The sequence below is a fragment of the Eurypyga helias genome, unplaced genomic scaffold, assembly GCF_000690775.1.
Source record: "Eurypyga helias isolate BGI_N326 unplaced genomic scaffold, ASM69077v1 scaffold11945, whole genome shotgun sequence".
Classification (NCBI taxonomy): domain Eukaryota; kingdom Metazoa; phylum Chordata; class Aves; order Eurypygiformes; family Eurypygidae; genus Eurypyga; species Eurypyga helias.
Window position 1 is genome coordinate 65567 of NW_010250881.1, and position 21367 is coordinate 86933.

At 42.5% G+C, this 21367-nt stretch overlaps 1 protein-coding gene across 3 annotated transcripts in view; it reads right to left on the reverse strand.

Annotated features, from left to right (window-relative positions):
• Positions 1 to 21367, reverse strand: part of LOC104509774 (serine/threonine-protein kinase BRSK2) — a 151222-nt gene that overhangs the window by 65566 nt on the left and 64289 nt on the right. For all 3 annotated transcript variants that reach the window (XM_010151824.1, XM_010151826.1, XM_010151825.1), the window contains exons 4-7: positions 16806 to 16922; positions 6235 to 6268; positions 5266 to 5334; positions 2236 to 2382 (exon numbers count right to left, since the gene is read on the reverse strand). In XM_010151824.1, the coding sequence (XP_010150126.1) occupies positions 2236 to 2382; positions 5266 to 5334; positions 6235 to 6268; positions 16806 to 16922 (367 nt within the window). The remainder of the gene's footprint in view (positions 1 to 2235; positions 2383 to 5265; positions 5335 to 6234; positions 6269 to 16805; positions 16923 to 21367) is intronic.

The following is a 21367-nucleotide window of genomic DNA, read 5'->3' on the forward strand; positions in this document are numbered from 1 at the left end:
AGCAAACGATCAGTAATGGTAACAGCCACATCTGTACTTACTGTACCCAAGCCACAATTTTGCTCGGATCTTTGTATAAATATAAAATTGATTCAAGTGAGATATTTTCTAGGAATAGAGGCTTCCAAATAAACCCATATTTATACCCTTTTTCACAGGACAGAGCTAAAATAGAATTCAGATCTCTCCTCAAAATGAACTACATATTCCCAGCTCCTGTGTGGTAAACAAAGAACTCCCTTCTGCCTGGCAATCTAAGCAACCGGCACGCTAACTGCACAGAAAGGGAAGTGTGACAGCAGCAGGGACAGCAAACTGAGAGACCTTAAAATAATGAAAATGAGATTGCAGCTAATGACAAAAAGCTGTCCTTTTTTCCTCCTAGCTCTCAGCTCTTGAATACGTTTTATTTCAAATCTTATTCATAATTCACTGCTTAGTGCTTGTCAATAACTATCCAATCTGGTTTTTTTCCCTCCCTGAGGAAATAAGAGCTGCATTTTGATCAAGAAAAGGCAGAGGGGAGGTGTCACTCCAGGACCTTGATTTACCTTAACTGTTTTCTCCTTTATGCGTGTACATTCTCTGCTGTATTGCACAGTTCAAAACATGAAGGGATTATGCTCTATGGCAAAACTCAGTCAGAACAATCTGAAGAAGATCTAAGGTCTGATGAACTGCTCCCTGGCATATCAAACCACTGGCATGAAGATCTTTCAGAGAAAAGAACCCAACAGAAAAACTGTTGTGTTTATATTATGGGAAAAAAAAACTAAGCTAGAGAGGGACTTGGTGACTTTCTTGGTCATGGATAACAGCTGTCTTATGTCTCAGGGTACAGCCCTAACCTCTGCAGTGTTTTTTCCATTAAAAATACTTGGAAAAATATTCTTTTTTTCTTTCAAAATCTGTCAAAAAAAGTCTTTTAAAGAGCCTAATATTTCTGGTATTTTTTTTTTCCAATCAGTGCTACTTCTGTGTTGCAAATGGGATGGCTACTGGGTTTGCAGAAGTAGGGATACTAGTAACACCGTCAAGAACTTTTCACCTACGTCACTGAATAGAGCATGATGTGGTTTTGTAATGAATGAAAGAAAAACTGAGCTGCAGCTGTCAGGTAGTACTGTAAAGAGAGTTGTGAAGGGAGTTTCAGTTCACTTCTTAGCAGACAGGTGTCTGCATCCCAAAAGCACCATCACAGCTGGCGCAGACTGATGCTGTTGTTAGCAGTCTCAGCAGAGAGGCCAAGAACTGATCTGAGAGTTTATTTATAAATATTTTAGCAGACTGAAGAACCAGGAGGAGTTTTAAATTTACATTTCTTTATACATACTCCCACTCAGAATCTGTGAGCTTAGTAAATCTGTATAAAATCATCACCAGAGCCTGACAATAGGATTTACAAGGGCAACGTATCCATAAAGGCAGAAACCTCCACTGACAAGCAGGCAATCTCACTTTCCAAAATTATTTTAATTGCTAATTTTTTTTAATTCCCCAAAACATTAGCACAGTGTTAATGAAGGATACAATCACTACACAGTGCTCACTCTTGCAGGGTCTCTGTTGCAGTGACGGGATGTATCCTGGATGAAAAGATTCAGTGCCGAATGCCAGGAGCTCAACACTGTGCACCTAATCGTGCTCAGGACCACAGGGCACAAGATGAAAGAGCAGACTAGAAGACACTTGCTCTGAAGGTTGCAGGAGGACAATGCACGCATACGCAGGATAGAATACAATGCAGGTTCTGTGGCACGAAGTGAGAAGCCACCACTTTTGTCAGAAATGTAAGAAAAGCATACTTTGTTTTATTAGCAAAGCTGCAAGTAACAGTCCAAACAGTTCTGACCTTTAAACAGTTATATCATGTTCCCAGCAAACTGCTATACCAGCCAGGAGAGCCGGACAAATCAGGTGGACTCCAAAATGTGCTAATGGGTCAGTTGCACCGTGACAATGTTATGAGGGATTCCTTCTCAATGCCCACTGTTACATACGGAGGAGAATTGTGAGGCTAGAGAAGAGACACAAAGGTAATCTGCCCTTGTGATTCAAAAGAGAACCTAAGTTATTTCTTCCCAAAAACTCCACCAACTCCACTCATTCTTTTCTCAGGAGGAAACACGCAGGAGCATCAGTAAATCAACAAGTTACTTTAGTTATTCAACCGTAGCTGCCATAATGTGACAAACGCAGCCTTGCTCACGTGACTCGCAGCAAATGCCTGCTTACCGTGAGACGTTTCGAGGCATCCACTTCAATCATCCCCCGCAAAAGGTTCTGACAGTCCGGGGGGATAAAATGTGGCATGTGGAACACTCCACGTTTCACCTTCTCCAACAGTTGCCGCAAGTTGTCGTCATCGAAAGGCAGGGCACCCTGCAGGGATGTGACAGAGTGGTGGATGGGAGAGAGGAGTGAAAGGGCATTGGAGAGGACAAAAGGAGAAAAGCCAAGATAAACATGGTGAGAGAATGAAAAAGAGGAGGTCAGCTCATAATGAATTATTGTAAGTGAAAAAACCTTTCTATCCATTGAAAATAAACAATTTCTTCGTGCTGCTGTATTTTCTTCAACATAGGAAACAAAACTGAGGACATAGGGTTTTTGTATTAGACCTTTAATTAGAAAATGACTAGCAGTATAAAACATAATATGAAATATGAAATTGCCTTCCCAGGCAAATTCACCAAAGATGCATGGATTCACTTAAATTCAGTCAAGCTTTGATCTGCTGGTACTCCTCCTGGGCATACTTTCACAGCAGCAATGTTTATCGTCTCCTTATTTTTAATCTTCCTGAGACACATTTATTGCAGACATCGAAAAGGAGGTGAACAGCATTTGAGAGACTTTCAGTAAAGAGCATCCTCCTTCTGATGGAGCAGTGAAAAGACACAGCTGAAAGAAACCCTAACCGGCATTAGCCTTTGGAAGCAGCGGATGTTCTACCTGTTTAATATACTCCATCAGTTCCCATGCTGCGGCCAGGTCATCAGTTCCTATTGCTTCCCTACTGCAGCTCACTTACACGAATGGCTTGAGGTTTTTTTTAGCTGAAATTACGTTTTGAATAGATCATCAGCTTGCCACAAAAGCAGCAAAAGATCTATCCTTGCTGCAAGGACAAAAAGAAGTTGAAATCTTTAGGATAACGCCACGGAGTGAAGCTGGTACACTCTTATAGCAAGTCTGCACCTTCCTAGACGTTCTCACTTCCTTCTTTCACTGCCTAATTCTAGTAGGTGCTGAGCTTCCTTGATTTCCAGGATGGTTTGTGGGAAGCTGCAAGCTGTCAGCTGCTGTGATAATGAAGCTTTAAGTTGTCAATTCTGGCACTGCTCTTACTACAGTGAGTAGTGCATCTGTATAAGCAATCCTGTGCCTATGGCTTACAGAAACCAACAGCTCCATTTTCAGAAGCCTCAGAAAGCCCACCCAACGGCAACCACTGCTGGGCACTCCTTACTCTTGTTTGTTCATTCAAGCGGCCTTGAAGACAGAGCCTCCCTGTCTTCTGTAACCAACCTCCTGAGTCACCTACTTTTTTCCTAACTGTTCCAGACTTAAAGGAAAATCAATTCCGATAGTTCAGTACTTTGGCTAACGCAATTTAAACCACGATGAAGTCAGCAAGGCTGCTTTGTGGCATTTCCTGAAGGTAACAACTACAGCTCTTTTATTACTACCACCTGCTATTACAGCTTGAGACTTTTTGTAGGGTTTGTCCTGACATAATTAACTGGAGAGCTCTGCACTCTCTGTCAATAATAGACCTATTTCAATCGTTTTGCAGGCTCATGTATATACGTAGGAACTGGTGAAGATGCAGCAACAGAAGGACACCAAATCTTGACAGAGAATTCCCCTGAAAATGAAAAGCCCACTCCTACAGATCCTCACAATCTTGACACATTCTCTCTTCTATTCTTACAAATTCAAGAAGTTATATTAAAAAGTCATTATACAGTTCTATTTTATTAGCCATGAAAATAGCTGCTCAGGAGCAATAGATGACCAGGTGCTATCTAGTGAGACAGATAAAATTCTTCCCTTGCAACATCAAGATAAAAAAATCTAAAACTTCCAAAATGTCAGTGAATTGTAATGACTAAGAACTAAAAAAGGGTAGGATCAGGTAAGGTGAATTAAAGCATCATACTGAGATTACTTCAAGGTATTTTGATTTGGGCCATTAAGAAAACTATTAGCATATTTTTTGAAAAAAACTTAAAATTTTCAAGTATTTTAAACAAAAATAATGTGCAGAATCTAACTCTGATTGCACATTGTAAAAGTGCTTTTGTCAAAATTTCGTCAACATTTAAGTGAAGCAATTAGGTTTATTAATAAATGAACAAGGACGTCAAAATTTTACTTCAGGCTTGTTATATTTATAATTGTAGGTAATCAACTGAACTATTAGGGACATAAAATACTTAACAAGCACATAAAATCTACTACCAAACAGTATTTTCCTACATTATACTATGGAAATTGATGACAAATGCCAAGCCTATCTGCCTTCAGCTGGATACCCAATTGTTGTATGTTTAGGTATTACATTACCACTACAAATCAGAAAAGATTCCACAGAGAATTGAAACTTTGATCAAAAGAAGGCTAAGTTACATGATACCACATTTTGAACACTAAAGGAAGCATTACTGAGCCAGATGGAAACTAATTTAAACTTGGTACTACTGGCTGAGTTTTATATTCCCAAGTGTACCAAATTAAAATGTAGCTCAACACTTGCATGAAACAAAATTGTTGCACTCAAATCCTCTCTTGATAAAACCCTGCACTTAATGTATGCATATATCTACCAAAATACATAGATACATCCAGGAGAAAAAACAGACACTTCCCAAACCCAGACATATTTTGATCCTGTGAAGGACTTCAACTTATTTGACATTCTCAGTATCCTGGAGTCATAACCCTGCACATCCTTTCCAGTCAAAAAATGTGCTGCAATATTACAACACAGCAGAGCATTTATGGAGACGAGTTTTTGATGCTTGTCTACGCTCTCCTGTGCAGGGCAGCAGCATTTCAAAGCAGCAGTGAAATATTCCTCATGCTTTTCCTTTGGGACTGATGTAGAAATAACAGGAAAAGCTGCAACTGAGAGATACAAAAATAGGGGAACTGAAAAAACACAGCTGTACATGATGTCAATAGTATCACCATTAAATCCAGCGGCATTTTCGGATTTTTCTTTGCTTTTTAAAGGGTAGCGCAAGGAAGATGACTCACCACTAGCAACGCAAATAAAATTACTCCACAGCTCCAGACGTCTGCTTTCCTTCCATCGTATTTTTCTCCCTGCGCAGCAATGACACGGAGGTTGAAAAGACTGCTCACTAGTATATGAATTAATTACCCTTGAAGAACAAGAGAGGGGAGAATGGGAAACCCCACCTTTCATTTCAGCCACCTGCTTCCCAAGGTGGTCTTCCCAACCAGGAGGCCATGACACAGCCCGTAAATTGAATTTTTTTAAGAACATCAGTTTACAGTCTTATCTGGGATCCGCAAGAACTGGCTCAGAAGTGGGGAGCAGGGCAGGAATGGTTGACAACTCAGAAATTATTAGACCTGGCACTTAAATGGCATCAGAGGTTCATTAAGGACATTGAGAAGGTGTTTTTCTCTTCCCTGGTTCTTCAGGGAGCTTGTCACCAGTCACATTATTTAAAAACTCATAGTATTGTCTGGACAGTCTCTTCTGTATGCTTCCTGCTTGACTTTACATTAAAGATAGGCTTTAAAAGAGGGGAATCTTGGCCACTGAAATCTTGGATATTTAAGAGGACAAAGGAAGAGTAGAGGGAAATGATAGTTCATCTCGTTTAACAGAGACCAACACCCCTGACAGCCAATCCCAGTTCTGCTACTGAAATGACAGTTAGATCAGCGACAGGGAAGCGTAGGGGACTGCATCCCCTGGGTGAAAAGATCAAGTTGAACAAGGCTACTGTATTTCTGGCTGATCACATGGCACAACAGGTACTGTGAGAATAGCACAACATCATTTCCCTCATACAGTCGATGTGGCTTGATTCAGGGCTGAGCCAAGCAGACAAACCCCTAGTTATGTTCCTTGTGTCCTTTCCAATGGCGTCTGCCTTGGACAGATTCCCCGGACAGAGCGTCTATCCGTGTACTTGCAACAAGTCACACATTAAAAAATATATTTGCACACACTAATGTTAACCAACTTACCCGGATGACTTCAGGGCAAGCATAATGTGGTGATCTGAAACACAAAATACAGTCAAATGAGCATGTAACAACCTGATGTTGTGGATTACGTGCATTTCCATTTTGTTTAGAAGAATCATGATTGGCTCACGTATACAGAATGCAAAACCAGGACTTTTTTCCTTACCTCAACGAGAACAGATTTCTAAGAAATTCAGAAAACCGTCAGGAACAAGCATAATTCAAAATTCTATGGCCCTACTAAGAATTTCTCATAAGCGAGGAAGGAAGAGAAGACCAAGCATATTCTGTGACTATATGGAATTCCAGCTCTCTAATCTCTAATCAGATTGCTCTCAATTACTCCAGTGGTCAGTAAAGCTGCCAACACATGTTTTCAGCATGCAATTCTTTTTTTTCTTTTAAAAACCAAAAAAGAATGGACAGTAGTAGTAAGTTAATGTATTCTTTCCACAGCCTTCTACCCATATATCTCTGGTTTGATTCCTGGCTGAGAATAGTTAATTACTTCAACTTGCCAGGTAATCATTTTAATTCCTAAAGATTATAGCCACAGCTATTTATTTTATAGCCTTCATTAAAGTAAGTTGACAAGTAAAAGGGATGCAAACTGTCTGAGACCTGTGTGCAATCATGCTATTGTTCATACTGACACCTCCCAGGAGTCCCTGAGCCTGTCTTCATTTGTGCATTTGTTTCGTATGACAAATGTAATCATGGCTGGGCAATACCCGTCTCCCAAAGTAATGAGCAAAACAGAAGCACAGTAAGGTTAGCTTTGTGCTAGGATGCCACATTAATGCCCAGTGAGACAGCCCGTTAATTGAATTTCCATACACACTACACTTATCTTATGGCAAAATATCATCCCGTGGGCATGGAACGTGCTGATTTGGTATCACAGCTTTTGGCAGACCATGATAATAAACCCAGGGTACAACTGGGAGTGCAGCTACTTTGACAGCAAAACTTACACAAGAAGAGAGAAATGCAACTGATCCCTAACAAATTTTAGGAAAGGTGGAATTCAGATGTTTAGTACAATATTTAATATCCACCCCTTGCCCCTCTCATTTAAGAAATTATCACTCTAACCAGGTCTACCTGCTCAGTACTGATCCCAAGTATCTTAATTTAGACTGGGTTTTAAAAACCTCAATTCAAGAGTCAAAACAGATAATGAAAAAGAGAGTCTTCCTTCAGAGAGCTGGCCAGCTGGCCCTTGGGAGACCAAAAAGAACGGACTTGTGCCTGGCGAGTAGGACAGACTACCTGGGCTCTCCTGCCAGCCATATGCACATGGACAAGGTTACTTAATGCTTTTAAAAGCTGCAGCTGGATGGTTTGAAAAAGGTGAGCAAAAACTCACCATGAGTCTACTCTTCTGACTAAAACAAGATGCAGCACAGCTTTCATACCTCACAAAAGTTTGCATGAATAAATTCACTGGGATTTGTACAAAGCTTTAACCTTTTAGGGCAAAATCTACAATAACAAAGAGTGTGATGGCAACAACAATGAAATAAAGCTAAAGCAGTCAGTAATGTTAACAAAATAGTTGCATATTGACTAAGCAGGGGCTGATTTGGAGGACTTGCAGCATATTGCTGGCTGTTCCTGGAGAGAAAGTGAGGCCAGAGTGAGACACTGAACTGCTTGATGTTATATATGTGTTCCCAACCCTCCAACCTGTATTGTTCCCTGTGAATTTGCTTCTTTCTATCAATCCAACACCTCTTTTTTTTAATACCTCAAAGCCTTAACCACTAAACAGTTGTGTCACTGGGCTAATGCATGATTTAGTAAATTTTTAGAAGCCAAGTTAAATTATTCTTGTGGGAATTGCTTGACTAGGGGTGTTGTCTTATTTTCATAACATAAAAATGGTGTATAACATACAGGCCATCCTTAAGGTTCACACAAATCAGAATTAAGGACCAGCACCAGAACTGGGACTGCAACCCAGGACTGGACAAGCACAGACAAATGTCACCAATGCTAGACTGCTTAGACAGAGCAGTGGAGGAGGTCAGTATGGGAGCTGCAGGGAAGGTATCAATACATCTATAATTTGGAAAAAAACAAGGTAGCAAGAAGACTATAGGAATTACATCAAATCATGGACATTCACTCCATTTAGTCACTTCAGAATAGAAAGACAGTTCTAACATGTTCTATACAACTGAGTCACATTAGGTTTATTGGAAAACATACTGGGGGTAACAAAGGAGTGAAGACACAGTCATGGTATCTGTAGAGTTCCTGCCACTTCGTGTGTCTGAGTTTCTCAGTCTTGCATGCATTTTAGCTTCTGTCAGGTACCGTTGACTTTCCTACAGGAGCTGAGTCATGAAGACACACAGTATGTTAAGAAGCTACTACAGATGGTGTCCATGGCTGAGCTAGAAGCTTCATCCAGACCTCTCAAATCCTGCACGGTATCCTGTACTGTTCAGCATCGTCCTTCTGCACACAGCTTTTTGGATGGCCATGCCATCTGGGGTGCACTGGAAGAGTCATTATCTCAATTTGCAGAGTTCTTCTGAGTTTTTATTTGTATATGATGACTCCAACAAAGATTTCAGAACTCTTAATTGTGAATGCTGAGCAATGCAACCACCTTGACAGGTCCCTGTGCTAACGTGCTTGAAAAGAAGAATGCAAATGTTGTGAAGAACCCAAGATAGGCATGTACCTATTTACGTGTCCCAATAGCAAATACACTTAAAGCATTTACCTTGCTGGGGCCCGCTGGAGTACAGTGGAATTTGCTAGGCATGTTACAAGGCACCACTGAAATTCTGCTAAAATCTAGGAGGATGGGTGGAGGGAATGCTCTAAGTCCTTTGAAAAAGCTGGATTGATTTGATCATTCAACAGACGCACTGCAACTGCCCAGAGTGCACAGGTTTCTGGCACACCACTCTGAATTCTTGCCAGCACACACCAGCTAGATATCTGCAGCATTATCTCGGCTAACAGCTCTAAAAGGGATCCTCTGGCCAGCCAGAATCCATAGAAAACTCATTTCCATGCTGCCAATCACAGAGCAACTTCAACTACTTTAGAGAGAAAACCCAAATTTAATCAAAAATCTATTTATCTTTCTACAGAGTCATGAATATTTCTTTGGCTCTTATCACTAATTATTCAATATACATGTGTCAAGAGCAACATTCCCTGCCTCTTCCCCAACGCCATCTCCTCATCGTTCAGATACATCTCTTTGCAGCAAAAGCCACGCTCTGCCCTTGATAACAAATAAGAATATTGCTCAGCAAGATCAAGAAGCAGTTGCTGCCTGTGGATACAGCTGCAAAAAAACCCACACTGATGTTGGCAGTGTTTATTTCAAAGGTGATGAGGATTTTCCCAGGCTAGTCTGCCTGGGGCGGGAAGGGCTCTCTGAATGGTCATTCACAGCTATGACTCTAGGACACAGTAATCTTAAGGATCTTGGGAGACCTTAGAAAAGCATTTATGTGCGTTTTCAACCAGAGAAAACAAGCCAGAGTGCAACGGTGAAATCCTGGACAGCCCTGGACAGTCAGACACTCAGAAAGAAATGTAGCTATTCTTCATGTATCTATCCTGAATTTCATCAGAGAAACTAGAAAAGTAGTTCTTGACCTGTGCCCATCAAGATACAGCGCAGCTACGGTAGATTGGAGACAACCAGGGCCACACTGCAGGTGTGATGTGCCTGTGTCACAGGTCTCGTTATGTAGGTAAGAGAGACCCACACTGTGCACACACAAATCGACTGCCCATGTACAGTTTATCTGGGAATATACAGGAACTGCTTTTCCAGAGAAGGAGTTGGTTGATAAAGACACACAGGGAAAGCTGTGTGATCCTACTCCACAGTGTGACAAAACGTGTGTTACGCTGCCTGATGGGTCCCCAGGTCCATCAAAGAGGAGTGTCCACGCCTGGGTCCTCCCACCTCATGCCTTACGAGAGTACTATCTGGGGAAGAAGAAAAGCTTCGAGTGCCATTCTTTAGGCCTCACAGCTGGAAGGAGAGTTTCTGCAGAGAGGGAGAAACAAGAAGTCTCCTTCCCTCTGTTCTTCTTATTCAAGAAGTTACCTTGATACAGGAGGTTGTACAGGTGCACTGAAGTCCTCCTGTGTCTAGCTGTTTTTGCTGTTGCTTGAATGCTAGAGTCCCTTCCTCCTCACCTGTTAATCACCATCTCCAAGCTGGCTTTGAGAGCCAGAAGCTACCCACTAGTGCAAAAGGCTGCCTGTGCTTTCCCCCGATGCTGGGTACCAAGGGGCTGAGATGAAGGGGAATGCCAGAGAAGTAGCAAAATAGATAAAGGGAATTCTTCAGGAGAAGGACATACGTTAGAGCATCCTGAGTGGAGACACTGACAGCCACAGCTCACACCGAGGAGTAAAGACAGGGAGAGACAGAAGAAACAGTTCCAGTAGCAGTGGGTAGTTAAGGCTGCAGTGAAGGCAGTAGCTGTAGGTAAGGCTGTAATTAAGGTAGTAGCTGTAGTTAAGGCTGAGTGCTATTTGGCCATTAAAGCTTCAGCTCATTCATTCAGCTTTACATGAGAAAACTCAGCATCTAGTGCTCAGCCATCTTACAGCTGTTTACTCCTCGAGCACGATTACGTTCCTGCGGAATCTGCAAATCAGTTCATTAATTAATCTATCAGTTCAAATAAGACTTGGAACCTTTAAGAATTTTTAATTTAAAAAATGAAACAGACCTCTGTATCAAAAAAGGGCATAAGGATTGCACAGTTAAGTATTCAAAATTTAAGAAGTGCTAAAATAAAGCTTGAGGAGGTTACGCAGGGTGGGGCAGTGGATGTGTTGCTGTCCCCAACGCCTCTGTTTTATGTGTGGCTGAAGTTGGAAAGTCTGTAGCAAGGTGAGGGAAGTTGTGTCAGGAAGGACAACTTGTGATAGAAGCAGCTGAATGACATACTGGAGAATCAAACTGTCTCTGTCCCTGCCACAGAATCCTTCTGTGAGAGAAAATGAACAGGTGTCTGAAACTGAGATGTTCACAGGTAATTATGAGTTGTAGGTTGCCCAGTTTTCAAAATCACAGTGCGAAACATCCCAAGTTTGATTTACAGTATTTATAAGCACATGGAGCAGCAGCTGCCATCAGCGGGCACTCAGCTCTCCAAGTAAAGGGTGGTTATTAAGCACTGGGTGTTCTGAGATATCAGACCCCAGAATATCCAACTACACACTCAAAACTGGTTGATAATTTTGAGTTACATTCTGCAGAATCACGTGTCCTCATGTAAACGGAGATAAGCAGATCAATGTGGCAAACATAATACAAAAACAGTATAACTAACATTTGTAAACCTGATACCATGATGAAAATCCTACCTAACATTCATAGCAAAGCTTGAGTGCAGTGAGCAGAAATTATGAATGGACCCATAAAATGAATGATGAGGAATAATCAAACATGAATTCACAGAAAACACACCATCCAAACACGAAATGAGGCAAAAATTTGTTGGAAAAAAACTGTATAAGCTTGTAATTAATGGTCATATCCTAATGTGCATGGGCTAAATTAATGCAACCTGAAGAATAACACATCTTGAATTCTCAGTCCTTGATTTTGCAGACTCATAGCTCTTTTAACATACCTTGGGATGTATTATAGGTGTGCCTGGTATTAACGGTTATTAATAACGTTGTCTGCTATTTCCCTTTATAATCCTCATTTCATGTTGCTTATGATTTAACATCAATTTAACAACATTTCTCCTTGTTTTTGTCTGCCTCAGACTGGGTTTGTGTTTGCATGTGCATGCATGCTGTCTCTGGGCCAAAACATTTCCACTAAGTCTAATCTAAATTAAAAGTTTTTTTCCCCATAAAAAAGGAAAATTTGTAGTATCCTCAACTGCAAAGGGAAAATTTGAATATTTGTTTGCATTCTCTAGAAAAATTAACTCAAACTGCCACTAAAATCCTGCAGTTTGCATTTACTAGCAGAAACTCTCTACAGCATCAGGACATAAATTCTACCCACACTGGCAACACTTCACAGAACAATTTTCTACCTGAAACTGATACTGTAAGCTGCTGCTGCTGGGTTTACCACGAAGTACCAAACTTTAAAATAAAGTGAATGTAAAACCAATGGGTAATGGACTGACAGCAACTGACTGGGACAACCAGGTAGGGGAAGCTAGAGCTGGAACCTAACCTAGTGGAAAAGAGAAAAGGAAGTGGGCGTTGGGGCCAGATATGGAGCAGAAATGACTGGGGGAGTTCGGCAAGAATAAGAGTGCAAATTAGGGAAAGAAAAAAGTTCTTGATAGATGGGGTAAGAAGTAGTAATGCTGGCATTTCCAGTTTTAAGAGCCTAAATTTGCAACCCTAACAATAACAGGATGTGGGACACATGCACGTGTTTTAGACAACATGCACACATTTACTATAAAGGGGAAAGACAGCATCACGTCTTGTCATTAAAATCAGAAATGGTCCTTGGACACTGGTGTGTGGCAACTGAATATGGCTCTTTTGGATTGCCTGCTCACCACAGGTGTGCTGATACACCAACTGCAGATGCAAGGGAATCAGGAGCTAGATGATCTCTGCTAGCATTTCTAACAAACAGTGCAATGGTTATAAATACCCTGAGCTCAAAAAAAGCCAGTAATCAGTTCTAATGTTAATATGTGCCCTTTTTTTTAAATTTTATTGATAGACCCAGGCAATCTGTGGGTCTGCAGAGTTGCTGGGAATTGCTAGGGATTGCTGAGAACAGACGAATTGACTGTGCTGGGGTGGAAGTTGCTGTTTTCCTCCATTATGTCACTGACAGGCGCAAGGTTTTCTCCTCACTCTCAATAAAATCATCATCAGCATCGCTCTTCCCACCTGCACAGTTTTCTGGATCAGGCCAGGGGTTCCCTACGGAAACACCAATATGGGGGAACTGTTGCATACAGTTAATTGTGGGGCTGTCAGCAGCGGTGTCAGAATCCATACTGACTGCCTCTGCAGAGATCGGGTCTGATGCTGGAGCGAGCTACATTTACATCTCAGCTCTGTCCTAGCTCCTGGTTGGGACACACAGATTTGGAGGCAGGCAGCATGGAGACCAGCACAACTGAGGGTTCTCGGTCACCTGGCTGCCTGCAGCAATCTCCATCCAGTAGGACACAGTGGTTCAAAACTGTGATGAGTGAGTGAAATGGAGAGATGTGAAGAGATGGCAAAAATTTGCTTTGGCAGGTTTCTGTAAGGAGCAATGAGGAATTAGGAAGGATCTTTACAAACTCCCAAGAATTGTAATTTGACAGTATCTTCTTTCAATCCTTCGTTTCAGCCATAAGCCCGCTTAGTTCAAGCAATGGGAACAAGGTCCAGGGAATGCCCCAACCCTTCCTACTTTTCCAAGACTCCTACAGACTTCAATTTATGTTCAGAGCAACCTGGGCACTGCAATGACTTGCTAAGATGGAGAACTGAAGCAGAGAAAGGCGATGCATCTTGTCCAGGACCACCCTGAATGCCTTCAGCAGAGACAGAAATCAAGCTCAGATCACCTGGGTCTCAGCCCTGAGGTTTAACCGTAAGGCACTCACTCATCTTCCCTAGTGACAACTCAGGATGGATTGGACAGTATCTACCGTTCTGAAACACCGCGAGGCAGCATGCTGGGAGGAATCGCTGTGAAAAGAGACAGGGGAGTGTCTCTACATGCCACTGCCTGGATGAGTAAAGAGAAGGAAGAGCCAAAGAGATCTAAAATAATAGAAGCAGCATCCTACCACATCTTCTGCTTCCTTCCTGCCTGCTGTTTGCTCACAGACCTCCCCTGCTCCTGGAGGAATGCAGAGACTCACCGTGTTACTTTGGTATTTCAAGGACCACCTCTCCATGAGACTGTCTTGCTGTGCAATTTCTGCAGTAAGCAGAATTATTCCTGCAGCCCCTAACACAGCTCCTCTTCCCCTCGAGGGTCTAAAGACATGTTTAAAACTACAGCTTATTCCTCTGTGCTGTGAATGTGCAGGACTTGCACAATACACATTTCCAGTAATGGGGGTTCATTACAATCAAGGTCCAATGTGCAGTCTGTCAGTGACAAATTATGTCAATGAAACAGCAAGTTTGTCCTTGCCTCCCTCTCCTACACAAACACAATTGGATTGAACTTTTATTGTTTTCTCCAAATAGCCATCAGTGCTACAGAAAACTGCAGATCTAAGGTGCAGTCCCACTACCACTGAGGTATGCAATACAGCATGCTTCAGGCTATGTGATTATCTTCATGAGGCCAGTCAAGGCTCTGTGGCGACCTAAGGCCTACTCAAGCTTTGGACTAAACTTAGCAATTTGCTTGTGACAGCAACGAATTTTTGACTGCTCTGCTGTACTGACAAAGTTAGCTGCATCGCACGGCTCAACCCCATCTGCTCCTCCCACTCTGACTGACAGAAATACCTGGAGACTCCTTGTGTGACTGTCAATGGGAATGTTACAGTTTCATCTCATCAGTGTTCACGGCACAGATAAAACCATTCTGGAAATTAACTTCTGGGTGCACGGAGAAGCATCTCATTAAAGCTCAGTATCTCAGCCATGATTCACTGTTTTGTTCCTTTTCATGCTGGCTGAATGTACCAACTATCAGGGTAGGTAAAACTGTTGCCTTGAAAAGCTATGAGGATGGTTACTGTGTGTGCTCCAAGGGAAGGGGAGTCAGAACTGTATCGCCTTTCTTTGTGAACAGTGTGGCATATTGTTATATATTCCTTCCTTCCTTCCTCCCTTCACCCCCCAAACCAGAGAGATCACAAGACACCAGTATCAGCCATGCTGGGCTCCATGCCAGGAGAATTAATGAAGTGGTGTAATAGCTCACACGGAGGCCTAGTGATTGGCACCACACTTAAAATGCATCTGCAAGGCAGGAGATCAGAGTGTTGCTGCTGTGTTCTGTTTATTACAGGCACGTCTCTTCCGTTCCATTGATTTCTTTATTAGCGCGTTTTAAGGCTGCGATGTGGGGGCTGGCTCTGCTTGAAGCATGGAGGTTTGAATTCCAGCACAGCTGATGGAAAGGAAGTCTCCCTTTGAGAGTCTAGACCTGGATGACAGAGCCTGGCGCTAGCAGAAACAGGAACCCTACTGAGAGTTTCCCAAGGAGTTTGAAAAATCCTAGAGGGCAATGTGAGATTGGGTTGATTTTTATACTACTTTAGTTTTTTAATGGAAGGAAGGGAGAAAATTTTATCTAAAGAGTGTAGAGGCTTTGTTGTAACAGCAGGGAGGACTTGATTTCCTAATCTAGAGGGAAGGTTTGAAAGCAGCTTCAAGCAACAGGTGTGCAAACTCATAGCTCCTTGCTTTTCATCTGTGCTGTTAAGAGGCCAGCTCTTGACTTGACAGGGACAGGAAGGAACGGGTGGGTCTTAGTGTACTCATCAACCAGCATTCAATCACATCATGAACTTCAAACAATTTTTCTATCCATTATTCATGACTTGGAAAGCAGAGCCGTGTTGCTCGGGACTGAGACACAGTGGATGGGCTGTACAGGGAACGATGATGGATCCATGTCTATCCTGAACTGTCTTGGCTCAAAGCACAGGCTGAGAAAACATGGACTGTAACCAGCTGAGGATAGGGCTGGGCTGAAGTCATCAGATTCCCACTACCAAAGGCCAGGAATAGTAGGTTTGTACAGAAGGAGGTGGAAATCTGCTGGTACTGTCTGCAACTCCAGTTGCTGAGTTCACTGTTAGAACAAAGCTGGCGTAGTGGTGCCAGGCTGCAGCAGCTCAATGCAGCTGCTGCCCTTGCCACAGCTCACTGCAGCAGCCCCCTGCAACACCACACCGAGCCATAACTGGGGGTGAGGGGCATGGTCCAGTGGTGTCCATAGAGGCGATGGTGGTGAGAGGGCATCATGCAGGCTGTCCTCAGCTTGCTGGCTCCCTTGGAAATTCCTAGACAGCTCTTCTGGCAATTGAATTGCTACGGAAATGTTTATAGATTGCCCCTGCAATATTCCTTCAAGCAGCCTCCTTTGCATCTCCATTCATGCCCGCTTGTAATTGCAAAGGACGCTGCTGCTGCTCTGTCCATGCTGCACGTGAGCCAAAACCAAGCAGTATGGAGCATGAACAGGAAGAGCTGCAAGCAGACAGCCTAATCAGAACAAGCACATTCCATTTCAGAACCTCTAGATTCGTTTTTTTTACCCCCTAATATTTTTAAAGCCTCTTCTTAAAACAGTCAACACTACTGCTTCAGTTCCCCAAAATTATATGGCCAGTGAAAGCAAACACACACCAGTGTATGCAGATGAGTCCAAACCTGAAAGTCTTGGTGTTTATATCCATGTGACACCTACAGAGGCCTGCTTTTCACTGTAAAGCACTTGGAAAACCTTCTTTCATCTCTCTCATACACTATGTGCATCATATCAATTCATTATCTTGCTGGGAAATAACAATGCAGAGTGCAAGTCTGCAGGTCTTCACTGAAACCCTGACTGTAGGCAACTATTATGTCTGGAATCTATCAGTGATTTTTGCAATATGTTCTCAGACACTCACCCACAACTGGTTTCTAACAAGCTGTCCCCAACCTGCAGCGATGCCATCCCAAAGTCTGCTATCCGGATGTTGTTCTTTTCATCCAGCAGTAGGTTTTCTGGTTTTAAGTCCCTGTGGCTGTAAACAGAGGATCAAAATGTGAGTCAAATCATCCATGACAGCTTTCCCACTCTGAGACTTGTTCTTTATCCAGCATAGCATCCAACCTATTGTATTTTAATTGATTTTATTTTTTTCTTGTCCTAGGCAGAACACACATATCCAAGATCCAATCTTTGCAACACTCCAGTCAATGTCCCAGATGCCCACTCCTGATGAATGTGAGGCTTGAGCCTGCAGTGCCCTGACAGGAAATGAACATCTTCAACTTCCAGTGCTACCAACACAATCTGAGGGAGAGACAGAGGGACATAGGTAGGAGGAAAATTTCAGCTTGGATTTAGGGCTGATATACTCCATCACGTGCCAGCTCCTTAAGGTAGGAGGCAACACCATCAATATATCTTGTCAACAATAGGAAACAAAATAAGTGATATCTAGAGGAAAAAAAAAACCAAAACATTCGTGGTGTAAATGCTACTGCAAAAAGCCCCTATTAGGATTTGTTTACATAGGCATATGGTTTTGAAATAATTTTGGGTAATCAGCTTGGATGGAGACATCCCTTCAACCCAGCACTGCTTATTACTAAGGATGCCATTAGTGGGAAGGAAGAGAGAGGATTCCCTCCTTTCCATCAAAGCTTGATTTTCTTATTATTTGGCAACATGGGAAGAGCCAGGCAGCCATAAGCTTCAGGGTGACAACTCCTGTGTTAAATCAAAGATATCATATATTGACTGATTTATTAATCTCCATTACCCACAACCACCACTACTGTGCACCCATGTCTGCTTCTTAGTACTCGTGTTTTCGTACAACTATTAATATTTACTGGATTTTCTACCCGAAGACAAAAATCTTGCACAAAATTTGTGATGACTTTGCTTTTTTCTTTTTATTTGCAACTCTTGAAGAACCACAGAGGTGAGAGGAGCACTTTAGGTAGACTAAAGAAGCAGCTCTTTTCTTGTTTTTGCTTATGAGTAGGCAAAACGTGTCTTTGATGTCTGGTTAATAAAAGGTCCAAATACGAGCACTCAAACCTCGCGGGCAGAACGGCCAGCTTCGGTGCCGAGCCAGAACACCAACCTGAGGAAACCGCCAGTCGACAACACATGCAGCGTCAGGCTAACAACAGTCATTTGCAACAATGGCTCACTAATCCCAGTCACCCTGACTAGAAACTGAACTCAGCAAAAGAACCAGCCTTAGGGTAGTCTAGGGCAGCCTTATCTTCATGTCATTTCCTCTTCGCTTTTTAAGACGCTCCTCTAGCACTCCTCATGCACACAAGGGTAATTCTACCTCTACACAACTGTAAAGGACAGCTCTAACCTCTCAGAGAAACATGAGAGGCATGACAATGTCTTGGAAATGATCTCCTCTGATCTGAAGGAGCTGACAATGTCTGGCATGATCAGTTAGAGACAACTTGTAAATAATGCAGGTCAGTTCCACGCAAAACCAGAGCACAGTGTAATAGGACACCTGGGGAGGTAACAGATATTTCCAGCAACATAGCCCACATTCATAGCAAGTACTGGTCATTTACCTTATCACCGAGTCCTGTGATTCCTTCCCCCTCACTTTATAAATAGCATAAAATTTGGTCTCCAGTGTTGTAAAAACATGATGAAGCCTGTGTGTTCAAGTGGCCTTGTTAACCATGGGCAAACAATCCGGTAAATAATGGAGCAGCATGATTCAGATTTGTGCATATTTTCAACTGACAAAGCAAAAGGTGCTTTATCAAATCTATGTCATAGAAATAAAAATATTTATTCATAAAAGTTTTTATGGAGGATCAAATGGGAAAATAAGGTTCCTAGAAAGTAGCAAATATGTTCAGGGTTTTTTTGGACAGCCACTGCTAGAGAGAGAAGGAAAAGGAGGTGCCACCATCCTCATTCCACATGTGGAATAAGCTTCCCCCCACTGTGCTGTGCAATGCTTTTCCATGAATGATCAGCCTACATGGGCTGACAGTGGTCTTTAGGCAGAGGTCCTGACCCACCTCCCAGAGAGCATTTTGAAAGCCTTCAGTTGGGATTTGGGGACTTGCAGGACCGGGATAGTGTGTGTGAAAGGAAATCTGGACTGGCAACAGACTTTAAATTGTTTTTCTCTCTTTTGTTTCTCCAGACACCAAAATAAAACCAAGAAAAATGATCATCTCTTCACTGTAGCCCACTGAGTAGAGAGCATGGACTCTGTTGAGAATCGTTACATTTATTGCTGACTGGGCCCTAAAATACAAGAACTGTCATATGGCAGTTTTGTACCTCTCCGACCCTTTTTCATCGCTCTTTCAACACCGTTTCTCATGCCCAGTATGGCTGGGTAGCATAGGAACTTCATGGCAGCCTGAGTAGTCTTTGTGTATTGTGGCAGCACTCCTCAGAGATCAGAAGTGCTTGCACATTCAACCACAGGAGGACTTTATGCCCCAATGAACATCTTCTCCTAGCTGGAACATTTCTCTGCAATCCATCTTTGGACCACTTTGAATTTGCTGAGACAGCATCCTGGGGATGGAAGTCAGGCCAGGAGTCTGCACCAGACTGGCAGAACCAGCATCACTGGACGGGGAATGAGACTTCCTCTGTGCATTTGCATTCCCATCTTTGTATTGCCAGCTTGTACAATGCCAGAAGGAAGGGAGAGGAACATATGGGAATAGGGAAGGCTTGGTATAATTTACCTAAGAGCCCAGCAGCCTGGACAGCCTTGTGCATTCATATTTGGAAAGAATTCTCTTGTGCCAAAATGAAACACAACAGAACAAAACAAAAATCCCACTGTATGTGGTAATTACTTGGCATTAACAGAACATTGCCGAGTACATGCATTTAATTTGGTCCCATTCCAACTGATCTCTCTGTCTCTCTCTGTCTTATATGACCACATCAACACCTCTCTCTGCAGGTGAACAGAGGACTCGTTACCCTTTCGTTGTTCTAAAGGCTCTAAAGCTGTAGGGGCTTTATCACATGTCTGGAAAATCAAAAGAGAAGAAAGCAGCTTCTTTAGTGACAAACACAGCGAACTCTCCTATTGAGCCCTGCATATGCTGAAAAAGAACATGAGAGAGAAACGTAGCACTGCAGAAGTCAGCGTAACCCTGATCCAGGGTGGCCACAGACCACTCTGAGCTCCTCAACCAGGACAACGGAGCAAGGAGTTAGCTCCAGGAGCATGCACCCTTTGGAGGGAGAGCGTGTGAGTGGAAGGGAGCCATTAACAAGCCATGACAGGGGAAGCACACACTGTCAGACTCTCAACGTCCCCCTTTTGCAGATCACTACAAAGGCTTTACAGCTCCCTTGCAGCACAAGATGGATACAGGGAGAGGCCTGAAAAAATTGTCCCATGGAAATAGGTGCAGTTCTGGGAGGCAGTGCACAGAAAACAAAAGGCACACATACGTGTTAACACGTTCCAGCTCCCCGCTTACGCACTGGCCACGCTTGATTTCTGGTTGCTCCCAGTGATGCTACCCAGAGAGTTCCTCTAGCTCTCTCCGCTGCCTTTCTAGTCTGTCCTCCTGCTCTGGGAATATACCCGTATTGGTACTGCAGGCAATTGCAGCATAGAGAAAAAAGAAAGAAACCACTTTCTCCCTATCACCCAGGGCTGGCAGAAGATTTTTGGTGTAGTGACAGACTCCAGATCCTGGATTCAATGGAGCTATGTCACCTGGCACAAGATGGTGAACTAACCCATTATTTTAAAGTGATTTTTGAGCTGAAACGTTCAAATCAGTTTCTATGACAACTCATTGTAGGTCACAGATTTCTAACCCAAGAAACCTCCTAATTGGAGTAGTTGCAGGTCATTTGTACTAATCAAATTGTGGGCTACTTTGCACATGCTTTTCTTACTGACCCCAAACCCCCAGAAGGGACAGACTACAGAGTAATTGTGCTGCAGTATGCCTCTTAAAAGTGCCTGATGTGATGGAAATAATCTATCGGTAATAATTAACAGTATGAGAAGCAGTATTTTTAATTTTCTTGAGCAGAAAAAGCCTTTCAGCTTATTTTCTCTTGCTTCTGTGAATCACATCCAAGCGTGCAACTTGTATCTACCTACAGAAGAATCTTTGTTTAGAGCCATGGTTGCTATGCTCAAATTTAGTAAGTTTTCACAGAATCCTGCAGCACAAATAAATATAGTTACAGCTATGAAAAAGGACAACAACTATAAACATACCAGGAGACCTGGAGAAGGGTTTGCATGCACAAATCCTTGCTTGCTTTTTAACAATTATTTCCAGTGATCTATTAATTTATATTGCTCTTCCTTACCAACCTTGCCTCAAAACATAGATTCATGTATTTCAAAGCCAGAACAGTCTATCAGGGCTGATCACCACTGCCATACTTGCCAGAGACTATTACCCAGTTATGCTCACAATAAGACTACGCCTACTATTTTTATTTATTTATATTAAATTATTA